The sequence below is a fragment of the Saccoglossus kowalevskii genome, chromosome 2, assembly GCF_978046115.1.
Source record: "Saccoglossus kowalevskii chromosome 2, keSacKowa6.1, whole genome shotgun sequence".
NCBI classification, from domain to species: Eukaryota; Metazoa; Hemichordata; class Enteropneusta; family Harrimaniidae; genus Saccoglossus; species Saccoglossus kowalevskii.
In genome coordinates this window covers 14800684-14820575 of record NC_140642.1, presented here as the reverse complement: position 1 = coordinate 14820575, position 19892 = coordinate 14800684, and the positions used below count along the sequence as shown (strand labels likewise).

Genomic DNA, 19892 nt, shown 5'->3' with positions numbered 1-19892 from the left:
TGAGAGTCACATATCAGACTACTGACACTCTATGATCTGTACATGTGTGTCATGAGAGACACATATCAGACTACTGACACTCTATGATCTGTACATGTGTATCATGAGAGACACATATCAGACTACTGACACTCTATGATCTGTACATGTGTGTCATGAGAGTCACATATCAGACTACTGACACTCTATGATCTGTACATGTGTGTCATGAGAGACACATATCAGACTACTGACACTCTATGATCTGTACATGTGTATCATGAGAGACACATATCAGACTACTGACACTCTATGATATGTACATGTGTGTCATGAGAGACACATATCAGACTACTGACACTCTATGATCTGTACATGTGTGTCATGAGAGACACATATCAGACTACTGACACTCTATGATCTGTACATGTGTGTCATGAGAGTCACATATCAGACTACTGACACTCTATGATCTGTACATGTGTGTCATGAGAGACACATATCAGACTACTGACACTCTATGATCTGTACATGTGTGTCATGAGAGGCACATATCAGACTACTGACACTTTATGATCTGTACATTTGTGTCACGGGAGGCACATATCAGACTACTGACACTCTATGATCTGTACATGTGTGTCATGAGAGACACATATCAGACTACTGACACTCTATGATCTGTACATGTGTGTCACGGGGGACACATATCAGACTACTGACACTCTATGATCTGTACATGTGTGTCATGAGAGACACATATCAGACTACTGACACTCTATGATCTGTACATGTGTGTCACGGGAGGCACATATCAGACTACTGACACTCTATGATCTGTACATGTGTGTCATGAGAGACACATATCAGACTACTGACACTCTATGATCTGTACATGTGTGTCATGAGAGACACATATCAGACTACTGACACTCTATGATCTGTACATGTGTGTCATGAGAGACACATATCAGACTACTGACACTCTATGATCTGTACATGTGTGTCATGAGAGACACATATCAGACTACTGACACTCTATGATCTGTACATGTGTGTCATGAGAGACACATATCAGACTACTGACACTCTATGATCTGTACATGTGTGTCACGGGAGGCACATATCAGACTACTGACACTCTATGATCTGTACATGTGTGTCATGAGAGACACATATCAGACTACTGACACTCTATGATCTGTACATGTGTGTCATGAGAGACACATATCAGACTACTGACACTCTATGATCTGTACATGTGTGTCACGGGGGACACATATCAGACTACTGACACTCTATGATCTGTACATGTGTGTCATGAGAGACACATATCAGACTACTGACACTCTATGATCTGTACATGTGTGTCATGAGAGACACATATCAGACTACTGACACTCTATGATCTGTACATGTGTGTCACGGGAGGCACATATCAGACTACTGACACTCTATGATCTGTACATGTGTGTCATGAGAGACACATATCAGACTACTGACACTCTATGATCTGTACATGTGTGTCACGGGAGGCACATATCAGACTACTGACACTCTATGATCTGTACATGTGTGTCATGAGAGACACATATCAGACTACTGACACTCTATAATCTGTACATGTGTGTCATGAGAGGCACATATCAGACTACTGACACTCTATGATCTGTACATGTGTGTCATGAGAGACACATATCAGACTACTGACACTCTATAATCTGTAGATGTGTGTCATGAGAGACACATATCAGACTACTGACACTCTATGATCTGTACATGTGTGTCATGAGAGACACATATCAGACTACTGACACTCTATGATCTGTAGATGTGTGTCATGAGAGTCACATATCAGACTACTGACACTCTATAATCTGTACATGTGTGTCACGGGGGACACATATCAGACTACTGACACTCTATAATCTGTACATGTGTGTCATGAGAGTCACATATCAGACTACTGACACTCTATGATCTGTACATGTGTGTTATGAGAGGCACATATCAGACTACTGACACTCTATGATCTGTACATGTGTGTCACGGGGGACACATATCAGACTACTGACACTCTATGATCTGTACATGTGTGTCATGAGAGGCACATATCAGACTACTGACACTCTATGATCTGTACATGTGTGTCATGAGAGACACATATCAGACTACTGACACTCTATGATCTGTACATGTGTGTCATGAGAGGCACATATCAGACTACTGACACTCTATAATCTGTACATGTGTGTCATGAGAGACACATATCAGACTACTGACACTCTATGATCTGTACATGTGTGTCATGAGAGACACATATCAGACTACTGACACTCTATGATCTGTACATGTGTATCGTGAGAGACACATATCAGACTACTGACACTCTATGATCTGTACATGTGTGTCATGAGAGACACATATCAGACTACTGACACTCTATGATCTGTACATGTGTGTCATGAGAGACACATATCAGACTACTGACACTCTATGATATGTACATGTGTATCGTGAGAGACACATATCAGACTACTGACACTCTATGATCTGTACATGTGTGTCATGAGAGACACATATCAGACTACTGACACTCTATGATCTGTACATGTGTGTCATGAGAGGCACATATCAGACTACTGACACTCTATGATCTGTACATGTGTGTCACGGGGGACACATATCAGACTACTGACACTCTATGATCTGTACATGTGTGTCACGGGGGACACATATCAGACTACTGACACTCTATGATCTGTACATGTGTATCGTGAGAGACACATATCAGACTACTGACACTCTATGATCTGTACATGTGTGTCATGAGACACATATCAGACTACTGACACTCTATGATCTGTACATGTGTGTCATGAGAGACACATATCAGACTACTGACACTCTATGATCTGTACATGTGTGTCATGAGAGGCACATATCAGACTACTGACACTCTATGATCTGTACATGTGTATCATGAGACACATATCAGACTACTGACACTCTATGATCTGTACATGTGTGTCATGAGAGACACATATCAGACTACTGACACTCTATGATCTGTACATGTGTGTCATGAGAGGCACATATCAGACTACTGACACTCTATGATCTGTACATGTGTGTCACGGGGGACACATATCAGACTACTGACACTCTATGATCTGTACATGTGTATCGTGAGAGACACATATCAGACTACTGACACTCTATGATCTGTACATGTGTATCGTGAGAGACACATATCAGACTACTGACACTCTATGATCTGTACATGTGTATCGTGAGAGACACATATCAGACTACTGACACTCTATGATCTGTACATGTGTGTCATGAGAGACACATATCAGACTACTGACACTCTATGATCTGTACATGTGTGTCATGAGAGGCACATATCAGACTACTGACACTCTATGATCTGTACATGTGTGTCACGGGGGACACATATCAGACTACTGACACTCTATGATCTGTACATGTGTGTCATGAGAGGCACATATCAGACTACTGACACTCTATGATCTGTACATGTGTGTCATGAGAGGCACATATCAGACTACTGACACTCTATGATCTGTACATGTGTGTCATGAGAGGCACATATCAGACTGCTGACACTCTATGATCTGTACATGTGTGTCATGAGAGACACATATCAGACTACTGACACTCTATGATCTGTACATGTGTATCATGAGAGACACATATCAGACTACTGACACTCTATGATCTGTACATGTGTGTTATGAGAGACACATATCAGACTACTGACACTCTATGATCTGTACATGTGTATCATGAGAGACACATATCAGACTACTGACACTCTATGATCTGTACATGTGTATCATGAGAGACACATATCAGACTACTGACACTCTATGATCTGTACATGTGTGTCATGAGAGACACATATCAGACTACTGACACTCTATGATCTGTACATGTGTGTCACGGGGGACACATATCAGACTACTGACACTCTATGATCTGTAGATGTGTGTCATGAGAGACACATATCAGACTACTGACACTCTATGATCTGTACATGTGTATCATGAGAGACACATATCAGACTACTGACACTCTATGATCTGTACATGTGTGTCACGGGGGACACATATCAGACTACTGACACTCTATAATCTGTAGATGTGTGTCATGAGAGACACATATCAGACTACTGACACTCTATGATCTGTACATGTGTGTCATGAGAGACACATATCAGACTACTGACACTCTATGATCTGTACATGTGTGTCACGGGGGACACATATCAGACTACTGACACTCTATGATCTGTAGATGTGTGTCATGAGAGACACATATCAGACTACTGACACTCTATGATCTGTACATGTGTGTCATGAGAGGCACATATCAGACTACTGACACTCTATGATCTGTACATGTGTATCATGAGAGACACATATCAGACTACTGACACTCTATGATCTGTACATGTGTGTCATGAGAGACACATATCAGACTACTGACACTCTATGATCTGTACATGTGTATCATGAGAGACACATATCAGACTACTGACACTCTATGATCTGTACATGTGTGTCATGAGAGACACATATCAGACTAATGACACTCTATGATCTGTACATGTGTATCATGAGAGACACATATCAGACTACTGACACTCTATGATCTGTACATGTGTGTCATGAGAGGCACATATCAGACTACTGACACTCTATGATCTGTACATGTGTGTCATGAGAGGCACATATCAGACTACTGACACTCTATGATCTGTACATGTGTGTCACGGGAGGCACATATCAGACTACTGACACTCTATGATCTGTACATGTGTGTCATGAGAGGCACGTATCAGACTACTGACACTCTATGATCTGTACATGTGTGTCACGGGAGGCACATATCAGACTACTGACACTCTATGATCTGTACATGTGTGTCATGAGAGACACATATCAGACTACTGACACTCTATGATCTGTACATGTGTGTCACGGGGGACACATATCAGACTACTGACACTCTATGATCTGTGGATGTGTGTCATGAGAGACACATATCAGACTACTGACACTCTATGATCTGTACATGTGTGTTATGAGAGGCACATATCAGACTACTGACACTCTATGATCTGTACATGTGTGTCATGAGAGACACATATCAGACTACTGACACTCTATGATCTGTACATGTGTGTCATGAGAGACACATATCAGACTACTGACACTCTATGATCTGTACATGTGTATCATGAGAGACACATATCAGACTACTGACACTCTATGATCTGTACATGTGTGTCATGAGAGGCACATATCAGACTACTGACACTCTATGATCTGTACATGTGTATCATGAGAGACACATATCAGACTACTGACACTCTATGATCTGTACATGTGTATCATGAGAGACACATATCAGACTACTGACACTCTATGATCTGTACATGTGTGTCATGAGAGGCACATATCAGACTACTGACACTCTATGATCTGTACGTATGTGTCATGAGAGACACATATCAGACTACTGACACTCTATGATCTGTACGTATGTGTAATGGGAGACACATATCAGACTACTGACACTCTATGATCTGTACATGTGTGTCATGCCGTTCAAGTATCCAAAACAGGAAAAGAGGCAAGACTAAAACTGTACAAGGCCTTATGACCCATGACCTCGCAGTCATTTGCATGCTAATGTATCATTGAGTATGTATATTAAAACTGCTAGATAATATGCTCGAAATTATATTTTTTTAAGATATTAATTTGCACATTAGTTATATAGACATTATAGAAATTGTTTACTTGATTGAGACATTTCTTTGCAATAGGAAACACGAAATTGATTGTTATCACTACAATTTGCATATTAATTTACTCATATGTGTTTAAGCTTGTTCATTCTTAATCAGTTATTGTCCCTTATGTGAAAATGAAATAAAGTTTACTGTTGTGTATCGTGCAGTGAGTGGATATTCCCTACCCCTGTAGGTAATTATACGACCTTACTCAAATGCATAGCTACAAAAAAAAGGTTTTATTGTAAGGTATAGAATAAAGGACATGTCAGCTGATAAGCCCGCCATTGACTGGAATGCTAATAGAACTGATTATATTTATCGTAATGCACACATCCTGTGAAGTACACAGTCATTACAGTAAAAAGTATGACCCTTGAACAATCAATCTCGGAAAGCAAAACAAGGAGAACTTAGCTTCATCTACTCATTTGTTGAAACTTATTTGTTGTGACGATTGTAGATAATTTTTGATGTTTCATAATTAACAGTGTTTTACATATGTGTTAATTTCTCATATTTAGACCCCCTGAGTCTCTGTATTGATAGTTTGCTGCTGTTTAACTTAGACATAACATTAGAAAAGAAAATATATGATCTAAACTTTCCTGTAACAAATTGAGACGTTGTACAAGCGTGTTATTATTTTCTGTACTGTCCGTGTTGATTTCCTGAACCACCAGGTGGGTCAAGAGAATATTCTATGATGTGATCTGTGGGATGTTTTAAAAGAATGCCTCGTTAGCCTTGTTCGGAAAGTGTGAGATTGAATTGAACACTATAAGAAGAAGAATCAAAATATATTATCGTTGGTTTGTCACGTTGGAAGGCAGAGAACACTATAGCGTCATGTAGTCCCTGATCAATTGTTAGATTGCCAGTGATTTATTCACTCTGTACAGAGGTAATCAACATTGTTATCGCTCAATACTATCAAGACGCTCAACAATGATTACTTTGACTGACTTTGTCTGTTTCAATTTACTACGTTCTATGCTAAATCAATATTTCTAACTTTGAAAATAAAAGAACTCAATAACCCGTTGACCAGCCTGAAAGTTTGGTATGGGCATGCTACATGTGTCCATTAGTACATAGACCATCTATAGAACACTAACTTTGCCGTTATTGTTTTCATTCGACAAATTTCGCGCAATCAACGATACATTTTTTGGTAGTAGCTGTGAAAGTGTATTTTTACCTTTTCATCTAGAATTGTGTACATATTTTCAGAAGTCCTCAATTTTTATATGTATTAGAGCTAACACCAAAAAGCACGCTCTTCCACCAACCACTCGTAAAATTAATTCTCCTCATATTCAAAAATGCCGAGACTTAAGTCTCGATGTTCATTTGTCCTAATATTGACATAAAAATGTTCAAGAAGAGCGATGACTACTCTATCAGATCCTGATATTAATTTGGTTCCATCAAATGAATGCACTTGTCAAGCGCTAGCCAATTCACATTGTGATCTCAGCTAAAGCGATGCACAACAACACCTCACAGTGTCGATGCTGTTCAATGAATGTACCCCGACTGGTGTCATCAGCCCACAAACTGTCAGTTCATCAAATTACCAGTTCATACTCGAGCCAAACGCTTTAACTGAGGTCAGTGTATGTAGAACTGTTTGACCACCGTTATATTATTATTGTTATGTTAGATGTCTTATATTTCTGACGTACATATGATAATGTGTGATATTTATTTTTGTGAACACAGAATAGCTACCTACATGATTTAGTGGGGTCAAATATAGTATTTCATAATATAGTACACATTTCGACAGTGCAGAGATGAGTAATAATTTTTATTTTGCCGCGAGTCCATCTAAAACCAACAAACTTACAAATACCATAGATAACGTGAAACGAACACAGCAAAGGTCAGCTTTGTTCGATATGTATCAACAGTGCGTTCACAACTGCTAAGTTATATTACGAAAAAAAACAACAGAGAGTACTAAAAAGAAAATGCTGTAGGTTTGATTGGTCCGGATCCGGGTTTAACATAACCAGACCTCTTGGACACACATGCCTACGGCTTCCGAGGAAACCCCGCTGATGTTTTTCCTACTTGTCCTGCACTCGAACTCGGAAGAATCGTCAATGCTGGAAGATATTCATAACGTACGTACAATTTCACTCTAAATCCCCCAAATACTAACAAAAGTGTGTCCGAGCAGCAAGTTTTGTATTAGGACAATCTAAACCACTCATAACTGTAAATAAAACAACTTTACGAGCAAAAGTGTGTGTTTTAAAGATATTATCGCGTCAATGATGTTATCGTTGCAATCTTACCTTTTTAGAAGTATACCTCACTCCCGCGTCCCTGTAGTGACCACTGGATGGTCTCGACAACTGTACCGTGGCACAGGTGAAGATTTTGACTCTTCTTTATCTTGTTTATCTGTCCACGTGATCAGTGTAGTCCTAGATGTACGTAAATGGGGTCGCCTATTTGTTTGACGAATCTACGTTGACCAGCAACCTACGAATAATCATAATCATGCATCCTTTGCTGAAATCCGTCCTTAACAAAATTGTCTCATGTATTCCTATCTATTTTCATCAGTTACAGTGCGCCGTAAGTTTTGCGGTATCAGAAGGGGTAACTGCATTCTACCATATGTAAATACCAAATAAGGAACGATTATACGTTCTAATTTGTTTCCGAGATGTGTGCGCGTTTCAAAGCCAGCCACATAGCGATAAAGTTGCAATAATTGTCACCACCTTTACCAGTTATGGAAAAACAAACATTATAAAACTCGGTCCGTGTGCTTCCCAATACAATATGGCTGGGAAACGATAAGATCGGTATTATGATGATGCCATGCACTCAGAAAATACCGTCACGTGACCAGCTACGTGTGGGCGATGCTCACCGCTGTATTGTGTCCGTGCATAGTTTGTGATGTAGCATTTGAATTGCTGAGAGTTTAATACGTAGACACTATAAGAAATAATGTCAAACAGATATAAGCCGCTATACTCAATAACAAAAAATAACAAATTTGCAAAATTGTTTTTACTTGTCAAAGTGTATTGCACTTGTGCTACTCTCATCTATAATGCGATTATATGATTATTATTAATACTCAAATACTTGACGGTGGTGTTTTTGTGCTAACTATCTTTCTAAAAGTCCAAGGTCGTTATGAGTATGTCAAAATTGTTGTTATCATTGACGTTATATAGGTTTAGTAGGATGCATACCTACGGAGCTAATCAATGAATGAATGGGTGGTTATTTCGCGATTTATTAAATGTATTAGTGACAACTTGTTCAGCATGGGGTTAGGGAAAAGATATTAATCGCCATCAAGTGGGCCAGCTTGTGTTGGTATTCGCCTGTCATATCCAGTCTTAGCGACGCCACATGTTGAAATAGCTCGTGATTCAACATCTAACTTTGTTAGCGAACTTGACATTTTATAAGTTACTGATCTCGCCGCTACACCTACGTCATTGACGTATATTTAAGCCAAACGCGGCGATATGATCACGTGACCACATATGGGATTGGTGGAGGAGTGCGTATAATAGAATTGGTCGCTATAAACGCATGAATCCTTACAAACGTAACCACTTGCGGCAATGTTTGATTATGCATATTACCGAGTCAATGGTGACATGGCCGTACTCGTTGTTACCTTTATCGCCACATTGTGCAATACAGTGGCTCACTGAAGATGATGTTACTAAATAGTCTCGATCCTAACAACTATAGCGTGACCCCTGTAAATAACTCCCATTATCAGCTTATATATGCAATCACGTGACAGTAGTAAGCTCACATACGTGTGACTCGTGTAATCTGATATTATCTATTTATTGCTCTTGCTATCTATGTTTCATGAGAAACAAAATTAATGCGTTTCTCCCGATGTATTAACTATGATTAATATGTTGTTTTTTATCTTTTAAATTTAAGTGTGATGAATGCTCCAATTATAATTGATGTCTGGTGTTTTTATCCTAACTATTTTTCATGAAGCCCAAGGTCGTTATGAATTCGTCAGAATTGTTGTTATAACTGAAGTATTCGTAAGATGCATAAATGATAGGACAATAAGTAAATGGGTGAATAAGATGCATAAATGAAGGGCCAATGAGTAAAAGCATGATTAAGATGCATAAATGAAAGGCCAATAAGTAAATGGGTGATTAAGATGCATAAATGAAAGGCCAATAAGTAAATGGATGATTAAGATGCATAAATGAAAGGCCAATTAGTAAAAGGATGATTAAGATGAATAAATGAAAGAATATGTAAAAGCATGATTAAGATGCATAAATAATAGGCCAATTAGTAAAAGGATGATTAAGATGCATAAATAATTGGCCAATTAGTAAAAGGATGATTAAGATGCATAAATAATAGGCCAATTAGTAAAAGGATGATTAAGATGCATAAATGAAAGGCCAATTAGTAAATGGATGATTAAGATGCATAAATGATAGGCCAATGATTGAATGGATGAATATGCAACAATTAATCAATTCAACCACCACCGTGACACTACCACAACAACAACAATTTTAAATCATCATCAGGTGGACGAGTGTATATCAATGCTTCCCGTCACATCCCGTCTTTGTTACGACATCAGATCACATCGTCACGTGATCACATGTAGGTTACTTTGGAACCATTTAATTTCACTGTTTTGATGCTTTGGGTTTTAACAGTGTATTGTTGTTGTGTATTATTAAATGAATTTATGGACTTCATGATCTAAGTATGAGATTGTACGATACGGGTTCAACACCTCATTACCAAAGAAAAGTCTATACGAGTTTCTGTCATGCGTGAAGGTGTGATCACGTTTTTTAACATTGAATTTTTAAATAGACCAGGTTCCCACTCGAAGAATATGTGTCATAGTTATTTTACTTTCTGGTCAAAAGAAGTAGAAATAATTATTCCTGATAATAGTGTGGGATTTGTGTATTATTTTCTTTGTAGAAAACAAAATGTTATTGAACAACAAAGTAATGTTTAAAATACATTAAAATATTATAAATAATATATGCACATCGTTATTGAAATGTAAACTTATTTACTTTCAAATTACTGGACATTTCTATCAGAACATTGACTCAAAATACAGAACACATAGAGTTGTTACTAAATTTAATTGATATGTAAACTCTATACTAACTAAGCATGCTATTCCACAATACCACTGTGTGATTTGTGTAATTCCTTATGCCACACACGAAAAATGATGAATTTCAAAATACCCATCATAATGTCCACGTTCGGATACAGTGTCTAAAAACTTAAAAATTCGTTTATTTATTTATATAATTTGCATTTACCATATACGTGGAATCAGTGAACACTGCTCGTTATATGCCCGTCATGTGACCGACCACTTCTTGTATGCAGGATTTATATAATCACAAGCACATTTCATTTTAAGATTCGTTTCTCCTTAACATTATCTCTATGTACTGTGTTTTCTTTAAAGGACATAGGACCTGGTATGCAATTGACTTACAAATGCACATAAACATAACAAAATGACAATATTTCCCGACTACTAGTATTCTATACGCCAATAAATAAGTGGTTGGTCACCCACTTGGCTGAACACAGTTTTAATATTTCGTCATATGGTGTTTTGGGGTAGAAACAATAAGTTGTTCAATGATTTCATCTTCAGTAAACCCCTCTTTCGTCGCATTCTCTACATCTCTGGCAAACTCACATTTCTCGAAACACGGCTCAGTCAGAAGGATACTAAAACTGATAAGAAACACGAACCCCGATAATAAGATTGCTGCACTGAAGCTGCCGGAATTGCCAACTATTGAACCTATAAATGAAAGAAAATAAACGATCAGTTGATTTCTCATGTATACAACTATATTGGCTCACGTAAGAATGAATGATACTGGTACACTAATGTCAAGTTCATTTCAACAATGACAGTTTAACAAAATGTACAGCTTAGTCACAGAGTGTACACATTTCAACCTTGTCAAGATGTTTCGAACTACAGCAAACACCACTATAATTTGTCTTGGATTGAATTCAGTCAGTGGCCTTGCTCACAGTATGTCTTTACCACTATTAGACATTTTTTCTAGGTAATACGTTTTCATTACCAATGTACATTAGTCAGAATCTTCGTGACAACAAATTGTGTTTTGATTTGATGGTACCTGATACAGTATGAAATGAAATAATCAGGTGCTAGAAATGCCACTCTGTTTGATTATGTTAAACTGTTGAACACGAGGCAGTTTTGCTGTATACTAGTATATCAAAATGGGCACAATTTTTTCAAGTTTATATGATTTTGGTGTGGAACTTTGAAGATATTCTGCGAATCTTACCTCCAATAATTGGACCAAGTAGTAGCCCAATACCACAGCACATCATGGACAACCCCATTGCAGATTGAAATCTATCAGGCCCTACCATCCTTCTAAAAATAATAGGCGGGAGTACGCCCAGGGTTGCCATAAATATCCCGAACACCACGGCATAAAGCAACAGAACTATATAAGCCTTCCCGAATGTAGAACCAATAGAGATTATAGCAAAGATGAAAATGTCAATACAAAATATTTTGTACGGTGAAACGCACTTGGTGAGAAAACCGAGGATAATCCTCGATATGAAGTTGACGATGCCAACGATCGCCATCAATATACCAGCCTTTGTACGACTGGCGCCAGCTGCGAGGGCTCGTGGCATCAAAAACGACATAGCGATGGCGGCGGCGAATCCGATAAACACAAATACTATACATATCATGACATAGCGATAAAAGTCTTTACATAAAGCAAGGTCACAAATTTTTCGTTTGATGTTTTTCGGTTTTTCATTCGCTGTGTATGTGGATTCTAAACTTTCCAAACTAGATTCAATGTCAGAAACTTCATCTTCAGTGTCTTCGTCATCGTATCTATGGCGACGGGGTTTATCAGTCGACATTGGAGCTGGGCGATAAAACGAAGCACCTACGCACATATTCATCATTAAGGCACCGACGATTATAATAGAGCCCCTCCATCCAAATTTGCCGATGAGTATGCTACAAAGCCTTGGGAGGATTATGGTTGCGAAAGCAGGTCCAGTCAGAGCCATTGAGCTTGCTACAGAGTGTTTTTGATTGAAGTAGTGACCAATAATCGCCATGCTCGGTACCATACCTAAACTACATCCAAAACCTGCAAATATAAAGAATAAATCATGGCGCCACTGTGGTGTTTCATCAATATGATATTATTTCATTTAGTCCACAACCTCCCTTAAGGTAGGGGAGGTGGGTATAGCCGGGGATGAAGTTCATATATTTATATTGTTTAAGTGGTTAAAAAAAGTACAATTTGAGGTCTGATGGATCAAGGGGTTTTTGGTGTACCATAAAATATATTACATTTGAAAAATACACTCCGTACAAGGTTCCGAGATATAGTGCATTAACGCATACAAAGTTTCTGAGACGAAAATTGTCCATAGAACCATAGATAAATAAGCATTATTTTAGAAATTAAAGTCATCACATGAACTTGGCGTGAGGTAAGGTAAGGTGATAAGCATTTTCTCCGATAATCACTTGAAGCATTTTGAATCAAATATATGCTGCGCTGAGGTTTCCATCAATAATACAGAAACAGTGCGTAAATTTAAAAAATCTAACTTTTATCAAATTTGTTGAAAAATAATTATAAAATTACTAAGTCCATTACAATTTGTATTTGTAAGTTCAATATTGGGAACATTTTAATTTTATTTAAATTTGAATATGCATGGGTTTTGCATAGTTGAAAAATCGGTGAAAAAAACATGAATAATATTGAACGTTGAGACTTTTTCTTATAAAAGTAACCACTATAAAATTGATATCATGAAAACAAGTGTGCATATGATACTCGCCATGTTCAATCTTACTACCAATTTGAGTAAAAATCGGTTGTGCATATTAGAGATTTGGCAAACATATGATTTTGAATTTTGTGTCATAAAAGCCGCTACTACGACGGTCCACTATCAATCATACATATTTGTATCCATTATTCATCTATCCAGTACCAACTTTGAATAAAATTGGTGCTCCGTTAAGAATGAGCGAAAACATGTAACTCATTATGTTTTCCACCAAGTATGAAAACATGCATATTCGAGAGTTGAATTTATATAATTTTAGTTCTATTTGTTTAGCAAAATTTAATTTTTTGTTAAACAGCAACTGCTATGAATATCATTGGTAGCATTTTTCATCTATTCGCCATTTGTCTCTAACATCAACTCATGGACTAGAACGATATTGCATTCATCTCCCTCCTTTTTGAGGTGACAGGAAATCATTTTGTCGCCAGAGGGTGCAACATGATCTTGAAACCCCACCGAAGTCGTACCTGTTATGATTCCGAGTGAAATACAGAGAAATCCTATGCCTGAAGCGAAAGCGCTTATAACTAGCCCGAACATAGAAATCACACCGCCAAGAAATACGACTGGACGCGTTCCAATCTTGTTGGCCATGGCAGAACTTATAGGACCTGTAATAAGAAAAAACATTCTCTATTGTAATATGTAGTCATTATACTGCGAATGACGTCAGTTGATAATTTTTATGTAAATAGAGATGCTCGACCGAATAACCATTGTAGTGAATTCCAGCATACAATGGTTTGGGCACGGTTACTAAAATGGGACAGGTAGACTATTTCTTGGGGGAGAGGGTGTAAGTTATATTCATAAAAAGAACACTGGGAACTACGCGTACTCTGATTTAAATTGATTGCTAAATTAAACAATATTCTGCTCTAATAATTTAAAATGCTACCCCGACGAATAAATACATGCCTGCCCCTAGTGGTGGATGGTATGTTTAGAATGTTCGCACTTACTTAATAGGAACACCATACTGAAGAAAAGAGCTCCAAGAATTGACACTTGCTTGGCGTCCGCGTGATAATAACGACGGAATTCGAAGAAAAACACTCCAATGCATTGAGGAAGACCAGCCGCCAAAAATAACACAATAAAAGCTCCGAATGTTACAGCCCACCCCCACCCCCCGTCAGGGGGGTTATATAACGTTGGTGTCTGCATTTCTGATAAATTGATGTGGCTCAACAAATAACCTTCTCGGTCTGGAAAAAAAAACAATAGATGACGTCACCAACAAACTGTACATGCTCTGGGGTAATTAGCTACACTGACGGACATTTCGAGCATTATTTTGAAATGTCGTCTGAGCTTCTCATTGAATTATACAGTGTTGGTAGAGTTTTAACATGCATCGATGAGAAAATTAGATATATATTTAAGCATTGAAAATGGCCCTAAGAAGGTACGTGTCTTGTCACAGGTAAATTTTTATGTGGTGTCGGCATTTATTGGTTCACTGTGCGGTGTAATGATATAGCATGGTGAATGAGGTAAGCACCTGATTATAGCGATTTTTCGTGAATTGCAACATCATAATCGTGTATTTGTCTGATTATATAAACAAATGTAACTACGCCGTTAATACAGGGACATGTCATATACAGGTACAGGTGGTATTTCGCGTTATAAACACCTGACCCAAAGTTCACTCGACCTGAATATATTCAATCACCACGTTATTTATCTCTTGTGCGACGAAACCTTCGTGCAAGTACCCGTTGAACGGGACTTTTACTTGCCTCCATTTTCAATGAGTAAAAGTTACATACCTTGGTTCTAATTCCGCTTCTTAATTCATATACCATCAGCTGTATGCCAAAGTTTTGTTATTAATTTACTAAGTTCAGATACCACATCGTCAAAAACATCAATTTTATAGATTGGATCCACGGTCAGTGTACTTTGTTAATAATTAATCGAAATAATAACCCGAATCTTGCGTGGATGGTTGTGAGCAAACCTTGAGATGAAAAGTCGCCTGCATAAAATACAAGTATGACCTACCATCCCATAATATGCACGTCTATAGATGGACTAGTCCTGTCCTTGTTTATCACTGATAGCTGACCGTTCATGATGACATTGATAAGGACAAGAATGATTTGTTTAACTTAGCATCATTCAAAGTTGGCTGGCGACTAGAGTGTACAGAGTTCAACAAGTTGCTTATTTTTAAGTCTGGAATTTTGTAAATACAATAATCAATACGCCTTCAGTTATATATGTGCTGTGAAAACACACGAGGGTTGCAAATACACAGTATTTTGTTACGCACAAAACTTTAGTGCCAAATGTGGCGAAAGAATTGTTCAATGAGAATACTTTAACGTTGACACGATGCTCTACTACAGACGTTCTCAAATAGAGAATTGAGACACTGTAATCAATGTTACAAACAAACTTGTGATTAAAATGGTTATCTGGGTTCTTTATTCCAAAAGTTAAAAGTTCGCACACTGGATTAAAAACGATAATGTATTAATATGTATGTGTGGGACACACTCATATGTATCAATAATGAAGTGTTACATTTTAAGTACCTTACTGACTCACAAAACATCGCCATATATACATAGACATGAACTGCAGTTGATGATTGGCTAAGTTGACACTCTTAATTAGAGGGCGATACACTTTTTAGTTCGATGATGTTAGTTACCATTCCCCTCAACCCACTTCCTCAACCTCCCCTCCAATATCTAGACGGCATATTGAACATATAATTTAGAGTGACGATGATCGATAAGCCCTTCTTTCTTGAACGATTTTCTTTGGCCTTCTTCCACAGTTGGTATCTTCTGCACGGCAGCGCTGTACTAAAGTTGGTAGTATTAGCAGCAGTACCATTCCGAGTAAAGCGCCACCAACGTAGAAAGCCAAGTCATAGGTCCCGGTTGCGTCAAAAGCAACACCTATTGAAAACAAAAACAATAAATGGTTAGCAAAACTCAGAAGCAAGAAAATGAATCTACACAAAAGTTTCTTTTTTATGAAATTCCTCAAATAAGACTACATCTCAACATTGAAGAAAGTTGAGTCCGATTGTATGGCATTGCTTCACAAAGCTAAATGCAAAATCTGTACCTCAAAACGTCAATAGATATTTTCTATGTAATTTAATTTGCTTTATCGTTTTTTTTAATGTGCAATTGTACAGGTACACTGGAATTTAAAATAAAAATGAGGATTAGTCCTAACCTCCCTCATAAACAATAAACATTCGCACGCATAGATTAAATTATGTTGGTAGAATTTGTAATGCCATGGTCACCTGTTAAAACGATTCCTACGAGTTGACCCACGCCGAGCAATGGAAGACACAACGTCATTCTAGGAGTTCCGTCGGATTCCTTGACCATCTTCGAAGCAATGTCATCTAAAGTTGTCGTTATGACGGTTTTGGCAAATCCGTGTACCACAGCGAAAGCAAACAGAACGCCTGCTGTAGTCTTCAGTGGGATGGCACAGCTCCCCAGTGTTGCTATGGCAACGGATATAATCAGGATGATATACGGAGAAAAGTCGAATGGATTTAAAGTTATCACCGTGTGAGACAACAGTGCGCCCAGTGATAACATAGGGATATAAAAGACGACATACACCTCATCCACATTGGATTCGATGGCATAAGCAGTTAAATACACAGATGGAATAAACAGTGCCATCCCGACAAGCACGTGTATAACAAGGTATAAAATATACATCGGTGTCTTCCTTATGATAGCTAGTTCATTCACCAGTGGGTAGTCCACCTTCGGCGTGTTTCTATCATGTCCGTTGATTAGGTTTTGATTCTCCGTTACTGTATTGCCTGCGGCCATTCTGTAGCTTCCATTCAGGGAAGTCGTGCCATTTCCAAACATTGATGTGTTCTGCTTCTCGGTGGCAACTAGCGGTCTCTTCAGTAGAATGGAGAACACGCAAATATTCAGCATCGAGGCGCATAGCAGCAGGAGAGCGCCATACCAATCGTAAAGTTGTATAAAGAAGTTCGCCACCAGCGGTAATATGATACCACCGAGGGAAGCGCCGGTGTAACACACCAACCTCCTAGTGTTCTGGCTGGGGTTGTCTGCTTTGAATTCGATGGACGACAGTGCAGATGATATAACGAGTCCTAGGCCGATACCTAGAAAATAATAAATAACTACTTTTAGTGATCTTATTAATGGTATTTAAGCATAAAAATGTATATAATTCAGAGGCGGAGGCATGACATTTTGCGTGAGGGGGGTCTGCTCACAATCCCTCGCTCCGAATTTTGAAATCTAGACCCTCTGAAACGCTATTTCCTGCATTTTGAGGGACAAACGTTGCTGACATACATAACATAAAACAACGGGTTTCAGCTTGCTTTTGGGGTGGAGGGGAGGCCCCCCGCCCCCACATTTTTCGGGTGACACCCCCCCCCCCCGTACCGCCGCCACTGTAATCAAAAGTCAAGTCAGACCGTTTCTCGTCGGCAAATTTGCTCTTGGTCACTAGAGGGCACAAATTGAAAACAAAATCAAATATATTATCCAAAATCTTTGTATTGACAGTCACCTGGCGTACAAGTGATAATAAAATAAATGGGATTAATTTACCGATATTTAGAATATGGTGGCAGACATCTTGAATACGGCTTGAAACTACATACTAGTACATAACGTCAAACACTGTTTGTATAAGACGTCACCGTGGCAACACAACCCTTACCTGGCATAATGCCATAGCTGAAATACAACAGGAACATTGCGTTGGAGAAGGCGCTGATGATTAGACCCAAACTGATCGTATATCCACCCACAAATACAACGAACCGGGAATCGAATCTTCGCGACATACTCACAGAAAGTGGACCTTGAAAAAGACGAAAAAATATACGTTAGTGTCAGATATACATTTTAGCTTCTTGTGTTTTTTTTTCTGATATTGTCAGCGTTCGTCCTTTTTCGTCTTCCGCTCGGAATGTTTCACTTTAATTGTATTTTACATCAAACCCCCATATATGGATTCTATTATATTCTACATGTGTTAACTAAAGAGTCTAGAACGGTGTGGGTGTTCAGTCAAAAACAATATTGTGTTTGCTACAGCAATGGCACAGTTGGTGCCTGTGTATTGGAAGTGTGCGTTTATGTGTGTGTGTCTCAAATATATAACCCCTCTAAAATTATCGTTCAGAGCATGCGCGCCGTGATCAGTCAATTTCAAGTTACCATACGCTACCTATTATCATGGCTATTGAGAACTGCAATGCCACCAGCCACGAGACTTCGTGTGCCCCGGTGTTGAAATAAACCTTCAACTCTAGAAAGAAGACGCTAAACGACATCAGAAATCCACATGATAGAAACAGAACTGCGGAAGCGGACATTGTGGTGACCCAGGCGACTCTCTCCTCTTTTCGTCTCCGTGCAACATCCACAATTTTCGGCGACATTCCATCACTGTAAAAGAACAACATGTAACGTTTGGTATAAGTCCCTTTATAGACGTAACTGTATGTTACACCATGGTTACACTAAGGCTGCGTGTAATGCTTTTTTGCATGAAATATACACATTGACACGGCTATAAATCCTATTACCAATCACAGACTTTGATACAACGTTGAATTAAATCTGGGCTTGTCTAGATATTTTACGATCCATTTCAATAACTTAGAGTATCAAATTATCAATTTCAAAATTAAAAAAAAATATGCCAACATTTTATCCAAATTTGGTATAAACTGAATAAAAATGGTTGCCATCGTTTGTTCATAACACTATGGGGTGAACCAATCATTGGGCTATCCACGGTTACTAATAGTAACCGTGGGCTATCTTAGTAATCAACTACTACATATCATTACTAATGTATTTATAAAGATGTAAACATCGCCAATGGTATAAAGTGTGGACAAATCAGTGTTCAAGATTAAATTCAAATCTATCGTATCTTAAAAGATTAGATTACATGATCTGAACTACACTCCGGACAGAGATTACATACAAAATAATCGTCGTTGGTAGCGGCATACTAGTAAATAAGTCGGGAGAGAGTTTCAATGAACGTGCAATTAGACAGCATGTCCACGTGCCAATCTGGTATAATAATAATAAGATTGCAAGAGAGAAAATCAGACGTGGGTTGTTGTTCCATGGATTCACAGACCAGGTTACTTGTGGTGTCA

General features: G+C 38.3%; 2 protein-coding genes across 2 annotated transcripts; both read right to left on the bottom strand.

Annotated features, from left to right (window-relative positions):
* Positions 1 to 11421: 11421 nt before the first annotated feature.
* On the bottom strand, positions 11422 to 14893 carry LOC100371596 (monocarboxylate transporter 12-like). Its single transcript, XM_002742180.4, has 4 exons — positions 14689 to 14893; positions 14194 to 14337; positions 12163 to 13002; positions 11422 to 11639 (listed from the first exon to the last, which is right to left on the bottom strand). Exons 1-4 carry the CDS (start codon positions 14891 to 14893, stop codon positions 11422 to 11424), a joined length of 1407 nt encoding a protein of 468 aa, XP_002742226.1.
* A 1246-nt stretch (positions 14894 to 16139) lies between these two features.
* On the bottom strand, positions 16140 to 19158 carry LOC100371749 (monocarboxylate transporter 13-like). Its single transcript, XM_006825753.3, has 4 exons — positions 18944 to 19158; positions 18431 to 18574; positions 17004 to 17861; positions 16140 to 16644 (listed from the first exon to the last, which is right to left on the bottom strand). The coding sequence occupies exons 1-4, from the start codon at positions 19155 to 19157 to the stop codon at positions 16457 to 16459; spliced, it is 1404 nt and encodes a 467-aa protein (XP_006825816.2). The 5' UTR covers position 19158; the 3' UTR covers positions 16140 to 16456.
* Positions 19159 to 19892: the final 734 nt, after the last annotated feature.

Excerpts from the sequence above, each read along its gene's own strand:
- LOC100371596 (XM_002742180.4), bottom strand. The coding sequence starts at position 14,893 with ATGCAGACACCAACGTTATATAACCCCCCTGACGGGGGGTGGGGGTGG. Across the intron at positions 14,338-14,688 it reads CAGTATGGTGTTCCTATTAA|GTCCTATAAGTTCTGCCATG; the intron begins GTAAGTGCGAAC and ends TTCTTATTACAG. Across the intron at positions 11,640-12,162 it reads ACTTGGTCCAATTATTGGAG|GTTCAATAGTTGGCAATTCC; the intron begins GTAAGATTCGCA and ends TTTCATTTATAG.
- LOC100371749 (XM_006825753.3), bottom strand. The coding sequence starts at position 19,157 with ATGTCGCCGAAAATTGTGGATGTTGCACGGAGACGAAAAGAGGAGAGA. Across the intron at positions 18,575-18,943 it reads CTCAATAGCCATGATAATAG|GTCCACTTTCTGTGAGTATG; the intron begins GTAGCGTATGGT and ends GTCTTTTTCAAG. Across the intron at positions 17,862-18,430 it reads CAGCTATGGCATTATGCCAG|GTATCGGCCTAGGACTCGTT; the intron begins GTAAGGGTTGTG and ends ATTATTTTCTAG.